The sequence below is a fragment of the Erithacus rubecula genome (genome assembly GCF_903797595.1).
Source record: "Erithacus rubecula genome assembly, chromosome: 3".
Lineage (NCBI taxonomy): Eukaryota > Metazoa > Chordata > Aves > Passeriformes > Muscicapidae > Erithacus > Erithacus rubecula.
The window spans coordinates 140,711,513-140,733,956 of NC_136689.1; the positions used below are offsets into that span (position 1 = coordinate 140,711,513).

Consider the following 22,444-nt stretch of genomic DNA (forward strand, 5'->3'; position numbering starts at 1 on the left):
ACCAGCAGAGATGTCTTGAAAGCTGTTCTGGCCATGTGATTTGAACCCATCCCAACAGTGGGATAATTCATTATGCTTTGTCCAATGTCAGCCTCTTCTCATGTAGCCAAGGGTGTAGAAATACTTAAATCCCCACTCTGAGAGACACCTGACACACACAGTGACTCTACCACCAGTCAGGAAGGGCTGTGTGGGGGTGGAGGAACACATTGGAGGGTTCCTTGGTGGAGCCTCAGATTCTGTATTGCCACCCACCCTCAGCCATTTCAGCCCTGGATAGATCTCATTATCTCCTTTCCAAATGACTGCAGGCAGCACTACCAAAGTGTGCAGAGTCACCCTTTGGTTCCCTGTGCCAGGGGTTTTCTCAGGGTCTGGACAGCTGGGTTGGTTCAAAGCACATTTGCAGCATTTGGTTCTGCACCTTCCTGCAGCTGCCAGGGATGCTTCTCCCTAATCCCAGTTCACATCAGGAAGATGAAAAGAGGGATATTTTCCTCATGTCACACGTGGTGGTGGCATTGCAGTGGCCTTGAATTGGCAAGTTCCCAGCAAGCAGGTTTTGTTCCCACAGAGGCACAGGAAAATTGACCTGGGGGTTAGCAACACCACTTTTAGTTTACTAGAGATGTTCAGGCATTAGCACCATGAGTATGGCTGGAGCCCTCTTCAGCATTTACAGCACTTCATAAATTTCAGAGAGATTTAGGGCAAGGAGCCAGATGTTTGGGGAGAAATTCTGAACACTACAGACAAGTGGAAATTTTTTTTTTTTTTGGTAGTGTATATTTTTTCCCATTAGTTGCAAGGCTATATTTAGAAGCAGGGGGAGGGGGGGGAAGAGGGAGAGAACGCAAGAGAGAGATTAAGCATTTCTTCATATTCTGTAGTCACTCCAGTTGTTCTGCTTGAAGGAACAGATGTCTCTTTCCTGGGCTGATAGCAGTCAGGTCCACAAGGAAATTTTCTTACCAGCAGCTCTTCTAACCTAGAAGACAGAACAGGCCAGAGGTAAGTGAGTCCATCATGCAGGAATACACTGAAAGGAGCATTGCAGGGAATGCTTTGGGATATTGGTCAGAGACAAAGAGGGGGCATGGGATCAGAGACATTGGGGAGCCAGGAAGGATTTGCTGGATATTGGACACCAAGTCCTGGCTATTGCAGCAGGGAGCCCTGGAAAGGGTCCTGCACTGAACACGTGGATGAGCAGCTTGGGAAGCCTCTGGCTCTGCCCATGCAGCAGGTGAGGAAATCCCTTGGGAAGTGCCTGACCTGAAAAGCCAGGCTGTGCCAGCAGCTAGCAAGGGCTGCAAGCAGCTTCTCCCTTGTGATTTTCTTTGTTCTTGGGATTTGGGACACTGTAAGGATATTTGGTTGTTCTTCAAGGAGATGGAGAGTTATGAGAAGTGTGAAAAGCTGCAGGCTTTCCCTTCTTGAAAAGTACAGCAACAGATCTTGTGAAGAGGGGGGTGATGTCGTTTATATATGTCCACTCCCAGCCCCAGTTAAATTTTGGTGAAATGCATTCAGGAAGGTTTTGGAAGCCAGGACAAGAGATGGTGCACTGCCTGGAATGGGGTCAGCTGCGAGTGGGGGTGTTTTACCTGTTTGGCTGTGCAGCAGGGTGCAAGCCCAGCTCTAGGAAAGGCATTGTTTTCCCCCTCTGAACCCACTTGTTGGGTAAGGAGAAAGCAGATCCTTTTCAAGGTCCTTAGCAGACCCCTTCAGAAAGGCTCCCTGCTTTCACAGCAACACACTCATCAACAGCACTGAGTTTTTCCAGGTTAACCTGGTGAACCCAATATTTGCAGAACCCTGAAGGCACTGTGGGCTGTGCACAGCACTGTCATATGTGCCTAACTAAGGAAACCCCAAGCAGGAGACAGAAACCAGTCTCCCAAAGGGTTAAGACATGGTTTTCCATCCAGGGATGCCTCAAAAGCTGTCTGCTCCCTAACTGGGTCTCCCACCTCACTGCATTCCCCAAGCCAAGACCACACATGGCTCCGTGCCTCAGTTTCCCCCTGCAGCAGGAAAGCAGCACAGCTCGGGGTGAATGCTGGGAGGCAGAGCTGGTGCACCTGACCCCTCTGCATTGCCCCCTCATCCCTGCCTGCAGTGGGGCCCTGTGCTCCCTCAGGTGTGAGCATTGTTTCACCAGTCCTGCATTCCCTGGCTGTGCAGGAGCCCAGGTACTTCCCCAACAGCAGAACTCTGCTGTTGTTCCTTTGCTGACCTTCTCAGCTTCTTGCCAAAGGACAGAGCAAGCAGGCGGCTGAAGGCAGAAAGGAGAAAGTGCTTAAAGAGTGCTAAATTTGCAATTAAAAATTTCCTTCTTAAAAGCAAGCAGCAGTACACAGGCCAGCTATTGTTTTTGCACTTGCCTGTGAAGTTCCTGCATGTGCCTATATGGTAATTTTCACTGTATGATTCTGCTTGCACACAAAAGTTGTTCTTCTAAACTGACATTTCCAGCACTTTGTTTCAGGCACCCTGGAAATGCTCAATGGATTACTGTAATCCCTATAAAATCAAATGCATTTCTCTTTTACTGTTACAACCTCCCAAGAAGACAGGCTCAAATCCATCTTTGCTGGCTGGACCCATAGGAGTCCAAATCTATATGTTTTGTTTAAGATGTAACTTTTGTTTAAAAAATGTAAATCATCTTGGAAAAATTTCGCCCAAAAATATGTGTTTTCCCTTAAGTATAATGGTTCACAAGGGACAGAGAAGGACACACTCAGGAAGTCATGCTCTGATTTCTCTGAAAGTAACAGACCTGGAGACACACAGCACCTACTGCAGAGGTGTCATTCTGTGCTCCCTTGTGGCAGATGGCATTTGGTATGAACTCTGACAAGATATGAAATATTGGTCTTTTAAATGTTAGCAGCATGATTGATAGAGAATTCACCAAGACACAGCATTTCTGTCAGTCCAAAGCCAAGACCTGATAACACAGAAAAGAGGGACATGAAAGACACAGTGATATTGATAAGGCATCATAGACATCCAAATGTTTCAGGAGGGACTTTTCTACACAGTGTGGTATAAGCAATCAAAGAGGCAAACCCCCTCTATTATTACCTTTATTATAGCTGGCCAGTGCTAGCAAACTTCATCAGAGGTGCTGGAAGATCTCCAGGTGCCCACCACTACTGGCTGGATATTTGTAGTTCTGGAGAGGCAAAGTATTTCCAATCCCACTTCTCTTTTTGCTTGCACGTGCACATCTGGGCTCTTTCTTTCAAAGGCTGAGACATTGCTGCTGCAAACAGCCATAGAGGAGGCATAAATTCATAAGAAATCTGCCACTATGTGAATTTTCTCTTCTGTGTATCTCTTGGAGGATCGTTTCAGTTTTTTTGTGCATGCTCAGGACAAGGGCTGAGGGAAAACCACGCAGATCTTTCCAAGTTTTAAATAGATTGTCTCTGGGGTGTCCAGGACTGTGATCTGTCACCTGGTTTTAAGCAGCAGGTTCAGTCCTGGATGCAGAGAGTTGGCATTTGGTCCAAGCCAAGTGGCATCAGTCCCATCTGGGTCACTTTGCTCCGTGGAGAAGAGGAATGCACTTTGGAGAGTTGTGCTCTCCATCGTCTAACTGGCAGTGATCCCTCATGGCCCAGGGTGACCTGCTAGACTAAATCATTGCTTGGGCACCCACAGACTATTTTTTGCCTCAAAATGAGCTAGGGATGTGAGTCCCTCACCTTCAAAGGATGTGATTTTGGCCTTGGGCCCATGAAGAGCCCAAGTGTGTACACACAGCGTTGAACTCAGTGTGGTGGGTGGAGGTCAGATCTCAACACAGAGATCTCAACACAATACCCATTGCCCATCCACAGCAGGGCCTTGGGGATGAAGGAGCACAGAGGCAAACTGGGCATCTCAGGCAGGAGGCAAACAGCTCAACAGCACATCAGTAACACCAGCCCAACCAGCAGCGTTGCATCAGCCTCCACACATCCTCAGCCTGTGATTGCTTACAGGTCTTGAAGGATTACCCCTCTGCCTGAGACCAGACATAGAAGTTTTCCCTCTTGCCAGATGGGAAATATTATTCTCATGGCCAGCATTAGAGATTCAAAAGTCAGAGTGTGTCTCTTGGCCTTGAGAAGAAGCTGTATGAGGAGCAGGTGAGGTCACTTGGTCTGCTCAGCCTGGAGGAGACTGAGCAGAGACCTCATCAAAGTTTCAACTTCTTTGTGAGAGGAGGGGCAGGCACAGATCTCTTCTCTGTGGTGACACTGACAGGACTCAAGGGAATGGCCTGAAGTGGTATCCAGGTAGGCTTCAATTGGATATTAGGAAAAGGGTGTTCACCCAGAGGGTGGCTGGGCACAGGCTCCCAGGGAAGTGGTCACAGCACCAAGCATGGACAGGAGTTGGACTCTATGATCTTTGTAGGTCCCCTGCAACTCAGAATATTCTGTGATTCCAGACAAAAGCTGTAATTCAGCACAGGGCTATACAAATCATCAGACAAAGTAGGAATTTCTGGCCATTTCATGACACATGGGCAAGCAGGCCATAGTTGAATAGTGCCAACACCCAGCAATTAGCTATCATCTGTCCCAGTCAGGCTGGTTCTCCCATGGTTTGGCATAAATCTGAAATTATTTCTCTTCAGGAAAACAATAAACAGGCAATACTTTCTGTTTATCATAGAAACCATTCAGCCCTGCTATGTTTCAATGCCAAAGCAATTGTGATTTTGCAGGGAATAAGACCTAAATGAAAATGTGGTGGAGAGTGCTAAAAAATGCCTTGCAGGTTCACATTAGAGGAAACAAGGATCACTCTCAATGCCTGTTTGTGTGGTTGTCAGCTCCAATTTCCTCCATCCTCCTAATGTTTTTCAATCTGCTGCCTAATTTCAACTAGAATTTGGCAGAAGGGAAAGATCACCTCAATTTTCAGGAAATTAGGCAGCAAAGAAAGAAGAAAGTCAAACAAGTGTTGGAGCCAAGGGAAGAGCTGGAATGTGAGTGCTCATTAAGGCAGCCAAATGTCCACATGGGAAAAAGTTATAATAAGCATCTCAAGCAGGGCAAAGCATTCCCCCAGCCTTGCAAGCCACTGCAAGACATGAGACTGCAAGACATGAGACTGCAAGAAATCAGGTGTCATTTAATCTGACACTCATAAAACTATGTGTTTTGTGTCTCCAAAGTCCCTTTTATGTCCATAGCATTGAGGGGAAGGAATAATCCAGCTCTGCTCTGGATTTGGCTATTTCCAACTGCAAATTCCCCAGAAGGTGGGTGTTTCACACACTTGTTCTGAACACTCTCAGACCTGGAGGTTTAAAGGAGAGCTCAATGCCCAGGAATCAAGTGAGAGCAGAGATCTGATGCCCACAAAAATGGGATCTTATCTGTCCTGAGAATAGCCCCGTTTCTGTTCGGAATAGAATCTGTCTCCCCCAGAATTCTCTCTCCTCTCACAGCCCAAGGGTCAGATGGGCACCAGCTTTTTCCTTTCAGCAGCTGGATTCTTTCCCTTTCTCTCTCCTTCTCTCCCTGTTCCCCCTGTCAGCAAACCCACCCTCCCCAGAGCACGAGACACACAGAACAAGCTCTACCACGTATAGGGCAAGGTCGACATGCACAAAAACACCATATTTGGCCAGTTTGAGCCAGAGTTGAGTGAGAGCTTGCCAGAAGGAGAATCATACAATTTAAATTGAAAGAGAGTGAGTTTAACCCTTCATTTATAAATATGATGATAAATCACCCGGGGAACTTTAAACATGGAAAGGCTCTAAAGCTAAACACACACTGCTGCCACCCCAGGCAGCACAATAACACCAGCAGGCAGGACAGGGTGAGTGGAACAGGGAGGATGATAGAGGAGCCAGGTTGCCATATCAGATGTTCCAGTTCAGGACAGGGAGATGTGAAAAGCTGAAGCTGTTTATACTAAATTACACTCGTGCTTGCTAACGTCCTTTTCAACTTTCCGATCCCAGTGTGTGGCTCTGGTGTTCTCTGGGTCTGCACACAGAGATCCTCTCTGCACACCAATAAATAATCCTTTTGGCATGCAGTTAAGACAAAGCTCAGTTGTTTGACCTGACTTTTCTTTTGTATCCCATTACTTGAATTGCTGAGCCAGGTCCAAAAGTCCCCTGGGCTAAGGAAGTGAACCCCGTTACTTTTGGCAAGGTCAGGGTGAGGCTTTAGGCTGTCACCAAGCACAAGGTTGGGAGAAGTGGAATATGGGATGGTCAAGGATCTCCTCCTGGAGCACACACAGCACTGAGCTGCCCAGGCTAAGTTAACAAGTGTGATGCCAAGCAGTGAGTGAGTGAGGGAAGAGACTGCAGGAGCTGTTTTCAACACAGTGACCATCTGTTTCCTATTTGGCCCAGGAATGATGGAACTGGTTGCGTCACACAACAATGAGAAAGTATTTCAGAGCAAGACCCCCCTCTCCCAGTGCTGAGCAGGGACCTTTATCAGAACAAGGGAAAGCAGGTCAACCTCCATTCTCTGTGCCTCCCTTTATCCCATTTCTACCCAGACTTCTGCTGTACTTTTAAGGAAATGCTACCCACAGTCTCGCAGCCAGACAGACAAAATCCAGCCTGAGAGGTATAATATAACAGCATATAACTGGCACGGTCAGACAGCACTCAGAAGGATGCATGTTTACCCATCTTGGGCTTTGCAGACTGCCAGCTCCAAAAAACAGAGATTTCATAAAAATCTGGGGAGCTGAATTAGGTATGAAGTAGGCTAAGCTCTAAGCTCTTGGAAGGTTTTAGGAAGGGGGTTAACACAAAGTCTATTTGCTCTGTAAGTAAAGGTGGCTCTTGCAGCTCTGCATGAGCTCATACCACAGTCACAAGTAATAAATAGTGCAAACCACAGCAAAATAAAGGTTTGCAGGGACTGCAAATCTCATTAATTTAGCCATGCCCCTCACTGATTTCCATATGCCACCACGTCATGCTGAACTGGCTCACTTTAACACTTGCACGAGTACATCTGATGGTAGAGAAAAAGACCTGGTTGAGATAATATTTGGACTGAGAGAGGGAAGAATTCAAAATCTTTGGAAATGTTTAGCTTTGCTCAGACACAAGGTCAGGCTGCCTTTCTGTGCTGTAAAATGGGGCAATGTACCTTTCTCACAGGCTTGGAGTCCCACAATGGAAAAATCCTTAGCATCTGTAAACTGAGGGTTTGGTCCAGCTCCATCTTTTTAAAAGCAGAAAAATTCTGCTGCTTTGCTAGTCCATTTCTCCATCCTTTCTGCTTGTGAGCCATGAGATGAGAGCAATCCCACAAAGAAAGGAAGAGGCCATTCACCCAAACATCCATCAGTAACAATTTGATTAGAGGAAGATTTTTCCCACAACAGCCCAAGAGCAGCTTTTCCACAGACTGTCAGGGAGGAAATCTTCAGGATTAATTAAATTTGTCAGGACTTCTTTCATGCAGTTGTTTGGAGTTTGAGTTCAGATAGGGCAGTGATGGACTGGGAAAGCTCTAATGTAGCACATCTTTGCATATTCAATTTGGCAAGCAAAGTGTTACCTGTTGCTTTTCAACAGTTTACAATATCTAGAGTTTATTTCCTTTCACATGGTGCTCAGTGGAAAAGGTGACTATGTAATCCAGGACATTGTATATGCTGATTATTTTAATTTTCTATTTGTCTGTAACATGCCCTACATCCCTCAAAGGCATTGTGAGGATGAGAAACATTTGAATGTTTTTGGAATTGCTGATTTCATTGAGACAAGAAAAGCAAAAAATTATGAACACCAGGTGTTTGTGATAAGGGGGCTGAGACTGAAGAGAAATCTCCCAGAGGGGGCAAGCTACTAACAAGATGCAAAATCAGAGCAAACAGCCAGTGCCATGAAATTACAATGAGAAGACAAATCCATGTGCAATTCAATACAGTTTAGTGCAAGCTCAGGGATGGGATGGGTGATTTTGTCTTCTCCCCTTGCTCAGGTATGTGTCTCAACACAGATATACAAACTCACACTGCACTCCAGGAGCATCAAAGTCTTTCTTTATTCCTTGGCTCCCACAGTGCTCCTCTTGATAGCATCTGCAAAGAGAAAGCTGGGAGCAGATCCAGGCATCTGCTCATTTCAGTTTGTTTTCATAATTAAAGAGTGAAACAAACAAACAGAGAAGATGGTGAGAATTATAGGAAATAAGTAGAAAACGGGCCAGGGTTCTGCATCCTCCCCATGCATCTTTCTCAGGTGCCAGACTTTGCAACTCTGCTACCTTCAGCCTATTTTGGGGCCAGTTTTTCCAGTTTTTCTCTGACAGTGTGCTTGGCACAAAATGTAAAGAGACAAGACTCTCCCTCAGGAGTCTGCAGGCTCAGTCAGACCCAGACAAAACACCATGAACATGTGTGCTACTTTGGCTGCCACTGAGCTCAGAGCAAGGGGAGGTAATCTGGTCATTCCCAAAACAGGTGATGTTCCAATGTCAGGTTTCTGCTGGAGATGGCCTAGAGGTAAAAGGGAACAGGAACTAGCATGGTTCCTCTTTGCCCAGTATTTCTTTGGGGCATTACAGGTGGCCTGACTCCAGACTTCATTATTTCAGTCCTACAGTGTATTCTGGCACTGGGTTGGATCTCAGGAGGGCTTTATGTTTGAGCACCAGCCATTCCAATGGACAATTAAATTCTTTGGGCTTCAGTGGCTACCTAAATAAAACAAATTGCTATTTGATTGGAAATAGCCATCTGAGCTCAAGAACATTAGAAAACAGCTTTTTCCTTTGAACCATTTTCACAAACTGAGAGGCAATAAGTAGCTAGAGCAATCCCCAGATTCCAGGCCAACAAACCCAAGATCTATCAACAAACCCATGATGGCAAAGTCACTTCTCCAAGAATTTTCACACCTGGTCTTCTAAATTCTCAGTTCTAATCTCTGCCTTTTCTCAACAAATGTTCTGCTTCACTTTCACCTGGCTTAAATGAACCAAGCACAGTAATCACAACTACAGTGTGGCATCCCAAGGACTCTTGATCTTGAATGTTCACCATTGGCCAAACACTGTTGAGACACATTAGGACTGTTGTATGCAGGAAATGCAGAGAGACACAGTGGGCAGGCAGAAGAAGCCTTTGGCACTCACAAGGCAGACTCAGAGCTGCTATGGTGTTCTCTGGACACAGTCTGGCCCTGCAAAATATTTTCTTTTGGCCAGCAGGGACTCTCCTTAGGATCCACTTTTCACTTTTGCCCTAAATAGCTTTCTCCTCCACTTTGTACACAAACACCAACAACTTGATGCATCTCACAGGTGATAGAGCACCTTTGGTCCACCTTCCTGATCCCCATAAGCAGCAAAAAGGATTAGAGGAGGAGGGGGGGGTAAGCTGCCAGAGGATGGATATGATTGGGGGAGCTGGACATCCAGACTCCCACAGCAATTCCAGACTTCCACACTGAGACACTCAGCCCAGGCACACTGCAGTTCTGTGAGCACTGGGAGATGTGTTTGCAGCTCCTTGTCTCCCAATCCTTCTGCATTTGGCTCATTGGTAGCAGGGATTTCAAACCCTCATAAATCAGCTCTTTCAGCATCATTCTCTGCTGATCCAAGCTGATTTTTTTTAACCTCAAAGCCCTGCCCAGCCACTTTGAGATATTCCAGACATTTTTCAACCATTTATTTTTATTGAAACCAGCCAAGTCTCTGTATATATTGGGTCTTTTTTTTTTTTTTTTTTAATCTTTTTAATATACAAATCAGTTTAAAATAGTGTATAAGTCAGGAATGATTTGCAAATTAAACTGTCAAACCCTGGCAGGACTAGTGGCTGACGCCCTTAGCTTGAAATCTTCCGGCTGCTGTTGCTGTGAATGCAGATCTCTTGAAGATGCCACACAACCTGATTCTGCTGCCTCAGAAAATTCAGCCTTTCTTTAATTTCAGGAAAATATTTCAGCTCCTGAAAATACTGCTGCATGTAACTCTCTAAGGAATCATCTGCCCAAGGCAAGAGATATGATATTTTAGGAATCAAATGCTGGGGTTATGGTTATGCAGAGGTCTTCTGGCCTTAAAACTATTTTTTTTTCAAGGAAGAGAAACCCGAAGTGGGGAGTGTGTGTCTTTCATAAAATACACATCTGGAACCACTAGAAGAAAATAATTCTAAGCCCAAGTATTTTCCCTGCAATTATTGGTAATCCCATTTTGGTAGATGGGCATCTACTACTCAGGATGTGCAAATAAGTTGGTTAAAATGTTTTTAAGTTACAAGATTTTTTTGAGTCCTAAGGAATGTTGACATATTTATCACTGTACCTCTGTTTCTTTTCTTCCAGATTGCTGAAAGTCAGTGACCATGCCGACCTCCACCCAACTGCCAGCCCTTGACTCTATCAACTCCACCAAGCAACCTAACTCCAACATCAACTTTTTCTCCAAGTTCATCCACTCAGATGACCAATTGTACACAGATTTTTACAGCCTGTGGATTGTCCTGATGGTAGTCAATGCCATCATTTTCCTGGTGGGTGTTGTGCTGAACAGCTTGGCGCTGTACGTCTTCTGCTTCCGTACCAAAACAAAAACCACCTCCGTTATTTACACCATCAACTTGATCGTAACTGATCTGCTGGTGGGCTTTTCCTTGCCTGTCAGGATCATCATGTTCTACAGTGCAGGGGATTGCAAGAAGTGTCCCTTGGTTCACATCTTTGGCTACTTTGTCAACATGTACTGCAGCATCCTCTTCTTGACGTGCATCTGCGTCGACCGCTACCTGGCAATAGTGCAGGTGGAAGCCTCACGTAAATGGAGGAATCCCACCTGTGCCAAGGGGATCTGCATCTTCATTTGGATCTTTGCCACTGTGGTGACTTTCTCCATCCTGACCATGGCGATAAAGTTTGCCGAGTGCTGCCTCTCCAAGATCCTGGTCCTGATGGTGTGCGAGTACTTCTTCCCCCTCATCATAATCATCTTCTTCACCACCAGGATTATGTGTGCCCTGTCCAAGCCCAGCCTCATGCACCAGAGTCGGGAGAGGAGAATGAGGGCTGTGCAGCTCCTTATCACCGTCCTCATCATCTTCATGATCTGCTTCACTCCCTTCCATGTGCTACAGGTCGCAATCTCCATCAACCCAGACATGCCCCACAACGTCAGCCTCCTCGTCTACCACGTGACAGTGACTCTGAGCAGCCTCAACAGCTGCATGGACCCCATTGTTTATTGCTTTGTCACCAATAACTTCCAGTCAACCATGAAAAACATCTTCAGGAAAACCGAGCCAGAACAAACAAATGCAGACATCCTGGGTACGAACAAGAACTCCAAGGGCTCCAACGCAATCATCGCCTTCTCAAACACAATAGGAAGCCCTCTGAGCTTGCCCTCACCAAGCAGTGTCCAGATATAACCCACATCTGATGGGACATATTGCAGTAAGCCAGTGCCATGATGCTGGAATATTGATAGTATGCACAATACTATGGTTTTTGAACTCTTTGTGTTTTAGGCTGAGGTCCAGACTGACAATGGTGGAATTTATTCCTCAAGAACATTGTGGTCTGTTTGGAAATGGAACCTACAATGCTGTTAGTACCATACAAAAGAGAGTCTATTAATTACTGTTCCCAGCAGGGATGTTTTCTTTGTATTTTAATACAGATATTTTGCTAGCAACAAACTCTTTATTGTGGTTTTCTTTTCATGTTTGTCATCATAATGCAACACTTCTAGGATGACTTAGAAAGCAGGATGACTCTGGTTTGTAATGAAAGATTTTTGTGCCTCGGGCATTTGCTTAAGAATAAAGGACAAGAGGGATGTTTCCAGAACTATTCACTACAAAGATTTTAGATGCCAATGGAATGGGAAAGAAAGTATTCTAACCCACTAGTGACTATTCATTTGTTCCTGAAAAAATCTGAACCTTCTCAGGGAAGAGATGAAGTCAAGCAGTGAAGTCTTCTCTTGGCTATAAGAAAAAACATATGTTAATGTATACACATTGTCTGTGCTGGGGAGAGGTTAAGGATATGTTCCACCTGTATTTGGATCACTAAATCCCCTGAATTGCAGATGAGTTTACAAAAACCTGTGAAAATGAACATGAATCCCAGCAAACTGTGCTATTCTGCTCTGTCTCCCTGAGGAACAGCCAAGATGAAAACCAGAACCAGACTATGATGCTATACTACTCTGGTTTGGTTTTTCTTCCTGGCATGTTGTAACATCAGGGCTTGCTGTCCTAATTCCCCCAGCAGTCCATCCACACACTCACTCAAAAGCCAATACTTCCAAGCAGAAAAAAAGAATGCTTCTGAGGCATCTAGGCTGAAATTCAGCACAGGACCAACTTACTAGGATGTTTTAAAGAGCCACATTTAAAGGCTCTTAAAGGCTTAAAGAGGCTAAAGATGCTGCAAAATTCTAGGCCTAATGGTGGGGGAATGTTTTAAATTACATTATATCAGCGAAACAATGCAAATGCAAAACTGCCAAACCTGTGGCATGAACAGCAACAACTGTTGTTGTTGCCCCACATTTCCTCACTCACATCTATGGCCACTCCATCTGGAAGGCTGCTATAAATACCTCAAGTCTAGTGATCAGTTTTTCCTAACACTCACTGGTATTACCTGTCAGAGGTGTAGGCATTGTTCCAAGCTGGAGCATCCTGGAGTACTCTGCTTCCCTGAGATCTGACTGTGGTACAGCCATCTCCATTCCACAGGAACACAACATTAACAATGCCTCAAATTGCCTCTTGCAACACATATATGTTTCACCTAACCTGTTTCCCTGGCCAACCCAATGGGTATAAAATTTGAACCATCAATATCACTGCAATACTGGGTGTTCCAGTACCTGTTCCAGACAGTATAGTCTGTAATTGCCAGTAATTGTCATTGCCAGGCATGTGAGCTCTTTCCCAAGCAATGCATCTGAGTCAGTGCCCTTCTGCTGGGACCTCTACTGCTTTGAAGAGGATTTTCCCTCCAGCAGGTGGTGATAAGGGGCACCAGCACTATGGCACTATCCCATGGGAGGTAAGACTGTTGTCCTGGTCATGGTTTCACTTCCCAGGGCCCAATTGTACCATGGTTTCCTTCTGCCTCATCTGTTTCCTTGTTCCTGTAAATCACTGATACAGGCACCTCACAGCCAATATCTGTCAGATGAGGCATCAGCACACACACATCAGGCTCTGACTTCTCAGCTGAATGGCCACTTCACATTTCTGTCACCATTTTCCACCAGTCTCTCCCTTGGAGAAGGTAGTTTTGTGCCTCAGAGGTCTGCACTTCCCTGAAAACTCCTGAAAACTCAAGCCCACCAACCTACCACACACACTCAGGTCTTTCCATGCCTCCCAAGTTGCTTGTAATGAAATGTGTGTCACATACACAGAGCTGTTAACAGCACTGTTTTGCCAAGGCTACTCAGAGAAACAGGAGGAATTGTACAGGCCCTGTGCATAGCTTATTTTAGCTTCTTTGTTTCAACAACCCACAGATTCACACCTCCCATTCTCTTGCTATCAACAGTATTTTTGCCATATACAGAAATGTCTTAATATCTTTCTCATTCAGTTGTTCATTTGAGATCAGTATAAAATCTCTAAGATGATTTGCTTAGACTTTTTTAAGTTCCTATACAGTGTCTCAGTCAAAGCTCTGTCTGCCTTCTGTAAACTTCACTTGTGGTAGTCTGAATTCTCCTTACTGTCAGTGTATTATTCACTGCCCATAAAAGTCTCCTAAGACTGGATAATTCTCTTTATTTTTAATACCTATTGTCTTACCCAGTGCTTTCAGTGGCTCTCCCTCATTTTATACCAGCTCCAAAACAGGGTCTGGTCTCTTACCAAGGACACAGTCTCTGAAAATTGGAAACGTCAATTTTTTCACACACTAACCTACTTTTTTGTAATTTTTTGAGCTTTCTATTTAATCCATACTGTTTACACATCTCCCTCTTCCTCAGGGTGCAGCACTTGCTAAATTCCTGTCCTATTTAAAATCACCCATTTGTGCTCAGGGCACAAAGTTGAAAACCAGAACCAAGGACTCATCTATCATCAGAAATATTTCCCCAAACAGCACAGTTTGTGGGGGGCACCTTCCATCTGCCAGTTCCCATTGCTGCTGAAGCATCCCTCAGTTCTCTGTGTTTCTGGAGACTGGGACAAGGTCTCAGCCCTTGATTTGCACTGTCCCTCTGCTCAGGGTATCTCCTTGGGTTGCCTCTTATTGATCACCAACAGGGATTGGAATTGTCCTCCTCCTACCCCAGCCTGCCCTTTCTCTAATGAGGACAGCCACACATGACAAAATAGGGATGCTTCCAAGGACAATGTGAATGATTCTGTGCATCACTAAATATATTCAGAGACTGCCAAGGTAAAGCTTTTGCAGGGCAGTCCTGTATGAAGAGTATTTAAAGATTTAGATGCCAAATTCCCAATGATTTAAAATTAAGTCCAGTACTTAGCAGTCTTTGAGGATCTGGATCATTCCCTGGAGGCTATAATCGGGATGGATGGGCATTGCATGTCACACTACCACCACCAACTCTGTGGCAGACAGAATGCATTCCCTAAAGAGCTTAACAGCAATAAAGAGCTCTGTAAAAAGCATCGACCTTTCAGGGAATTACAGCATTCTTTCCTCTTTGATGTGCTGTGCTTCTCTTGTGCATCTAAAATCCTGTAAAGCGAATTAGAAATATCCTCTTCTATCAGCTGCCCAGAGGGTAGCATAGAAAGATGGTGAAAAACCTCTCATGTTTTTCAGTCATTCCTAGGACACAAAACCATGAGTCTGAGTCACAACACACAGATATCTGCAGTCTGTTGACACACCAGGGGATGGGTATCCAGAAACAGTTGAGTGTCTTTCTCTCCCTGCTGTATGTCTCACCTGCATTGTATCCAGCACACCCCATTATTCAAAGCACTTCTGGCTTTGCAAGGTTTTTCCTGTTACAGCCCAGAAACCTGTAGCAAGGAAAAGCTGCACAATAGCCAACCCTCAGTCACGCTGCAAACATATCAGGGCCCAGCAAAACTGAAGATCTCCAATTCTGCGCCAGAAAATGAGCCTCTGACCCCACACATGGGGTTATCTGCCAGCCTAGCTTCCTCCTGGGCTCTGAGCAAGCTCTGCCCTCCCTCCACAGCCTCGTGGTAACTGCCAAGAGGAAACAACACAGCCACGTGCAAGGGCAATTTCTTCCTTCCTTGTCCCTCTGGGGCTTGGTCTCTCTAAGATATGTGCACAAGAACCTCATTAGTCAGGCTAATCAACATTAATAAGCACTGCTAGCAGGTGTGGCCTCTGTGGGCAGAATGGCTGAGGAAAGTGGAATTGCCATGTGAATATGAGCACAGGTCACTGCCTCTTCTGTACCTGCCTTCCAAGTGTAAGGGCAGGAGTGTCTCTGGGCAAGGATTTGGGAGAAGACAGGTCTGATCTCCACAGCTATTCTGGGACAGAGGAAGATGAGGAAGACATTGCCAAGGAACCCAAGACAAAAGTAATGAAGAAGGAAGGGAAGGAGAGGGACCCAACAGGTTAAACAAGTTGAGTTCCATGAAGGGCAGGGCTAGTAAGATGAGGAAGGACAAGGAAAAACAGACAGGGAATGCAGGGACATGATACCCTACAAAGGATGACATAGGAAAACAAGTGAGGACTGGATTGCTTTTCCCCTTCTGGACACAATTAGTCCCAAAACAGGAGCTCTGGGGAGGGTGCCAGTGCTTGGATCAGAGCTGGAAGACTCCCATTTTAGGAAGAAAAAGCTTTAAAGCAGAGCACTTTATGGCCTTTCCATGGTGAGGCCCAGGAAAGGGACGAGTGTGATGTCCCCACAACTGTCTGAGCTTTTGTGATCTTGCAGCAGATGACAGGAAGGTCTCCAGTGTGCTGGGAAAGAGGAATGGGGTCCTTACACCTTGGGAAGAGGGTGCTGGGGATGCAGGTGGGTGCTCATGGACTCATATCAGCATCCATTGTAAATGCTGGCTATATGAGCAGGATTGTCATGGGGAAGTGCTGCATGAGGTCTATGGTAGATGGTGCCACCTGAAATGTCACATCATAGCACATGTCCAATGCTCTGCAGGGTATCCCAGGCAGGGCAGACTGGGACTGCAGCATGTCCCCTAGCAGAAGAAATAATTTATCACTTCTCCATAGTATTTCAGTGCTACCTGGTGGGCCCTGTTCAGTTGTTGGGGCCTAATGGTGATGCCAAGTAGAATATCCACTGCACCCATAGAATCATAGGATCATTTGGTTGGAAAGAACCTATAAGATCATCATGTCCAACCTTTCCCCCAGCTATGTCAAGGCTACCACTATGTCCCTAAGTATCACATCTACACATCTTTCAAATACGTCATGGGATGATGACTCACACACTTCCCATCTTCCTGATTCCTTCTTCTTCAAATGCATCAAAAAACACCCAAACTTCCCCAGCAGAAATGTGAGTTTCTCTAACTGTTCTTATAAGCAGCCAATGCTTGAAGGATATAAAGGTCTTTGTTCATGAAACTGTTCTTCTTCATGATTCTTGATGACAGTGTCAGAGATCAGATTAATTTAGATATGGAGGTATGGGTCTAAGTTCTAACACAAGAGATTTTGCTTTTCCTTCATGGCTGTATGCAGAGCTAACAGCTCAGCTCAAGACTGAGGTTCTTCTTTCCAGCTGCTATGGAACAAGAAAACCTGTCAGATGAAATAAAGCCAAGTTTACAAGTCCTTGTTCACCTCACAGCAATCTCAGGGAAAACTCACAGAGAGGAGCCATCCCAATGAGAAGATAAGTTGAATAGTGGAATCATAAAATATCCTGAGTTGGAAGTGACCCACAAGGATCATTGAACCCAACTCCTGGCCCTGCACAGGACCATCCCCAGAGTCACACACCATGCACCAAGAACTCTGATCCAAACATATCCCTTCCAAGCATATCACATGTCATCTTCTCAGTAGGAAAAGCCAAAGAGCAAGGATTAATTTGAACTCCAGTCATAAAAGAAGCATATTGGGGATGTCTTGAAGGCCTTGCAGGAGAACCCTTGGTTTCTCTTTGATCCCTTAGTAAACCTTAGTAAGTTCTTCCTGACATGTTAGTTCTTCCTGACCTTAAATCAGCTAAACAAATTTCCCTCTACGCAGTTCAAGTACCCAGGAGTAAAATAGCAGCAATGTTTTTTTCTTTAGAGAAGTTTTACTTCTATCTCCTCTAAAAGAGGACTCTAAAACAGGCCTAGAAGTGCTTGTTTGTCTCTACAGAGGGAGGAAAGTGGAAATTGCTGCAGATCAGTTAAACAGATTCCCCCAAGAGACTTGCCCAGGGGAAGTCCATATGGGAGTAGGGCATGGCATGAAAGCCTTGGGCCAGAGCCCAGCCGTTGGCTCATCTGTCCTTTGATCCCACAGTCAGCATCTCTCCAGAGAAGGATCCTTATAAATTCACTCCTGAAGTTCACTAGGCAGGAGCTTAGACCAAAGCCCAGCATCCAACCCCTTGATGTTTTGGATAGCTTGGAGAGTGTCCAAATCCTGTCTTCCCAGGGAAAGTCTCCCTTGATTGATTGTATTTAGAGCTGGAAAAGCCGCCCTGCCCTCATTGCTTGGAAAACACGGTGAGCTCAAGACGCCGCTTCAGATGGACTTCTCTGCACAGCTGCCCATTTGCAGAGCATGTGGTGGGAATCTGTTGATAGGTTCTTGACAGAAGTTATGGCTTGTTTATCTGGTAGCTTTACTGTGTGCCTCCTATCCAACCCGGAAACCTTTCCTCTTCTAACCTCTTGGCCTGCTATTATACACAGAATCGTCTACACGATAATTCTGGTAACCATGGTTCATCTCATGACAAACACAGCATAAAGCAAACAGATTTATATTGACATAATTAAAGCAAGAGATTGGATGGTTTATCCATACAATCCTAACAGTTCTGCCACTGCTAATACTGTACCTGACCTGCAGAGCTTTCAGCAAGTCACTGTAGGTGTATTAACCCATGGAATATCAAAACAGGCATGACCCTGCTGTTTCTCAAGGCTGGAAGGACTTGGGAGCCAGCAGGACTTCTTTCTAAGGTTACTGATTGCCTAATGGAGGTGAGAAAGCCTCTCCCAGCCATCCCAGCATCAAACCATTTAAACTGGAGCCCCTTTTTCAAAAAGCCTGCAGTTCTGCTCTAATTTCTCTGAGGTTTAGAGAAGATACATCTCCTTCTTTGTCTTTGCAATGTTACATTCCAAAGCCACAGATATTTGTTCTTTGTCTAACAGATAACTACATCTTGAGATGCCAGACCTTTTTTTTCCCCCAGCAAAGGTATTTGTAAACAAACCTCTATTCCTGCATTCCAAAAAATTAAATTACTCTGTCTCTTCCTATAAGGCATGCTTCCAGGGTCAGGCTTTCTGGTGGTTATTTGCTGAGCTTCTTCAAATGTTTCAGCTGCCTTTTCCAGGTCGAGGCACGACAGAAAGATGGGGATATGGAACAGAGGGGAGTTAGTTAACCAGTTGATTTCAAGCAGATTAAACCCCTTCTTTACACTAGGGCAGAAGGGGGGTGAAAAAAAGGACTGAGGAACACAGTTGATGTTCCAGGACACAGGAGCACAGTGCTCCTGTACAGACCACCCAGAGCTCCAGATCTGCTAGCATCAATGAGCATCTTGAAGGAAGCCTTTTTGACTTCCTTTCAGCCCCCATACTATCTGTCTAGACCTGCCCAGCAAAGCCCACATACTCTGCACTTTGCAGCCACATGTGAAGCCCTCCCAATCCCAGATGGATTGGAGGAGTGGGTGGGAGGGTGTTCTCTATATGCTGCCTCTACAGCTGCTATGTCTAATACCAACAGCAGCAGCTGCCAGTACAAGGGACATGGATGTGCCATTTGTAACTTAACTGTCATTAATAGCACAGCTGTTTGTGCTGCAAGATGCTGGGAGGCAAGAAAAATCAATTGGTTCTGCCATGAGTATCCTGGAGAGTTGTTTATCAGCAATGCTGAGCAGCACAATCCCAAGGGAGGGATGCACAGAGGAGGGCAGGACACCTGCACAGAACATACCTGTGTAGAAAGAGTGGCAAATGTGGAGTGCATGTTTGCAGTACTAACTGTGTGATGGACAAACAGGGCAAGGAGCTGGCAGAGACAGTTGCAGTGAAATCTTTTCCTCTGTAGGAAGGGGCCTGTGGTTTGTTTAAACACCCTCAAATTCCTACTATGTGATGCAGATAAGACATCACCCAGATTCCAATCCAGCACTCACTAGCATCCAGGCAGGATTTCAGAGGAGTGTCTGGTGTCTGTTCTGGCATACTCCTGGAAGTCCTTCTCACTTGTAGTTCCAGTGCCATGGTGCAGTTGGGGACTTTGCAAAATCCCCTGCCTGAGGACCCCAGCACCTGCCTGAACACCTGAGAACACAGACACCTAAAAAGCAGGAAAAAAAATTCACAATAAATCCAAAAGGGACACGTTTGTGCAACAATGTGCGTGCATGTGGTGAGAGAAAGAAATTATTCAGTGTGACTGGGGAGAGGGTTCACAGACACTCACTGTGAAAGCACAAACTCTGAAGAGACCAGGAAGATGAGAGGCAGGACACAGCTACAGGGAGGGGGTGTGGGGTGAAAGCAAGAAGGAAATTCAGGCACAGTCTCTGCATTCAGTTTCTAGTGAAAGATGTCAGGAGTTTATCTACCCACATCCCAAGGTGTCCCTAAGGGGTCTGAGGAGTCTCCCCTTTGCCAGGAATGTTTATGGTGGGAGAGCAGATAGCAGCATGGGCACCAGCAGATGACATGAGCAGGTCAAAACCACAAGATAACTTTTGCAGGGGAGGGAGCTTTTTAATGCAACCTCAGTGGGGAAGGAGAGCCCTTCATTCTCTCTCCAGTTGCCCTCAAGGACAAAATCTCTTTCCCGTGGCAAGGTACAATTTTTTCCCTGCCATCAGCAAAAATCTTTCACAGATTAAATATGTTCTAATAGCTCTCCAGGGGATCCTCTTTGTCCAGCTCACAGTGCATAAAATCACAGGAAACAGCCTGCCTGAGGGCTTTCCTCAGCAACTGGAGAAAAGATAAAGCTGCTGGGACACAGGTGTAAATATCCCATCGGTTCTTTTTAGATTTGGGCTTCCTACTGTGAAGCCTCATCCCTTTTGCCTGCAGCAGGACCAGAGGATGCTCAGCACCAGGCAGAACTGGTGTTACACCTGTCCTAGGCATTGCAGAATAGATGATCCATTTGGCCCAGGTCATCTTTCCATACTTTCACAGCTCCTTCCAGCTGGAACCTATAGAATATATTGATTTTCATTAACATGTGCAGTTACTTTTCGTGAGCAGGCAAATCATGGCCAAGAGCTTGATTTTATTTTTGAACTTCACTTCCAGTGCTTCCAGTCTCCAATTCCTCACAAGCTCTGCTCTGCACTAATACCTCCATTACAGCAATCCTCCCTCTCCTCTCACCCATCCTCACTCACACCAGTGCGCTTACTGAACTGGAACCCAGCTCTCCCTGCACAGAGAAGGGATCCTAAAACTGGGCTACTCCAGCAACCCCAAGGCTGCTCCACACCAATAAGTTCAATGTCATATCAGCTGCCACCAGCCCTGTACACAGCCAGGAATCCCCAGCCTTGGCTTCCCTCCTGCAGCAGCATCTGCCATGCCAGCACCCACAGGAATTGTCCCTCAGCACCCCCTTCCCCAGCTTTCTGGAGCAGCTCAGAGCATCTCCACACCAATTTTGCTGTGTTTAAGTAACTTTCCCAGGACCACTTAGGACATACTGCTTGATCCAGGTGGCTGGTATCCCTGTGTTGAAGGAATCTTTCCTTTTTCCCAAATCTCTTCCCTTCCCACGGGAACAGGATGCCCTAATGACAAGACACTGTATTGTATCCTTCACTCATATGAACATTACTGGTTACAACTACTGTTTAGAGAAATTTTATAAACACATACAGCAGGTTTAAGCTTTCTTTTTATTTATTTTAATTAAGTACTTGTAGATAACAAAATGCCAAGTTTCTCAAAAAACATCAGTATATCAGAAGATCTAAACAAGGTCAAGGAATCTTAATATTTTTCCTTGGAAGCTCTCTTTTAGATTTGTAAACTCATACAGGATGGGAAGAGGGAGCTTTGCTAAATTTCCCCAAGAGACTTCAGTGACCCACCATTACCTCCACATTACACTGATGTAAGGCAGGGAGGATCTGCTTGCACCCTCCTTTTCTACAGCTTATTTGGATATTCTGCAGCAGAATTATTTCAGCAAATAGCATGGTAGTGGTTTAAGAGGTCTGACTCTGCTGCCAAGTCGTGACCAAACCAACCACTGCCCTCTGCTGAACACAACCCAGAATCCCCGTGGAGCTCTCAGTGGTCCAGAAAATTACGGTCAAAAAACCTATTTCACTGTGAGGATGAAAAACTCAAACTATTGCCTTAGATCATTAATCTTCCCTTCAGATCAGCTGCCAAAATCCTGTATTTCATGACTTCCATGTCGCATTCCTGCTGCAATGATGCATCTTTGCAGCTCGTTTAAGTATCTCCTTCAACCTCAGAATATTAATCACCTGTTAACTAACACAGTTTGGGTTCAGTTTCCCTCACTATAAGAGCTCAAGGAGCCCTGGGTGTTTCCTCATGCACACTTTGGTGTGCTGGACCCCACAGAAATCCCTGGTAAGGTCTGCAGCTCAATGCTGGCAACAGCCAGCATTGTTTCTTCATGGCCCTGGACAGTAAGCACTGGGGAGACTGTACCCCAAATTCTGTGCTCAGTTTTGGGCCCCTCATGACATGAAAGACATTGAGGTGCTGGAGCAAGTCCAAAGAAGGACATTGGAGCTGAGGAAGGGGCTGGAGCACAAGTCCTGTGAAGAGTGGCTGAGGGAGCTGGGGGGACTCAGCCTGGAGAAAAGGAGGCTCAGAGGAGACCTTAGTGCTCTCTACAATTCCCTGACAGAAAGCTGTAGTCAGGTAGGGGTTAATATCTTCTCCCAAGTAACAAGAGGCTAAATGACAAGAAATGGGCTCAAGTTGAGCCATAGGTTCAGGCTGGATATTAGGAAAAATTTCTATATGAGCAGGATGGTCAAGCATTGGAACAAACCACCCAGGGAAGTGAAGGATTCACTTGGAGGCATTTAAAAGACATGTAAATGTGGCACTTTGGGACACGGTTTAATGAGGTACTTGGCAGTGCGGGGTTAATGGTTGAACTTAATGATCTTTAAAGTCTTTTTCCACCTAAATGATTCTATGATCTATGATCTATGATTTCTTGTCCCACTCAGAGCTTGCTATATACCTGTCCCCATATCCCCAAAGGTCAGTCAGCACTAGCCCAGGGCAGTCCCTGCTTCAGGACCTC

At 45.4% G+C, this 22,444-nt stretch overlaps 1 protein-coding gene across 2 annotated transcripts; it reads left to right on the plus strand.

Annotated features, from left to right (window-relative positions):
- The first annotated feature begins 888 nt into the window (after positions 1-888).
- On the plus strand, positions 889-22,032 carry GPR20 (G protein-coupled receptor 20). Of its 2 annotated transcripts, XR_013773777.1 has the most exons (3): positions 889-1,011; positions 10,334-13,048; positions 21,170-22,032. XR_013773777.1 is itself a non-coding variant. In XM_079302190.1 (2 exons), the coding sequence occupies exon 2, from the start codon at positions 10,354-10,356 to the stop codon at positions 11,410-11,412; it is 1,059 nt and encodes a 352-aa protein (XP_079158316.1). In that variant the 5' UTR covers positions 889-1,011; positions 10,334-10,353; the 3' UTR covers positions 11,413-13,242. The 2 variants fall into 2 exon arrangements, 1 of the variants encoding a protein (XP_079158316.1); XM_079302190.1 differs by lacking the exon at positions 21,170-22,032 and having other exon boundaries at positions 10,334-13,242.
- Positions 22,033-22,444: the final 412 nt, after the last annotated feature.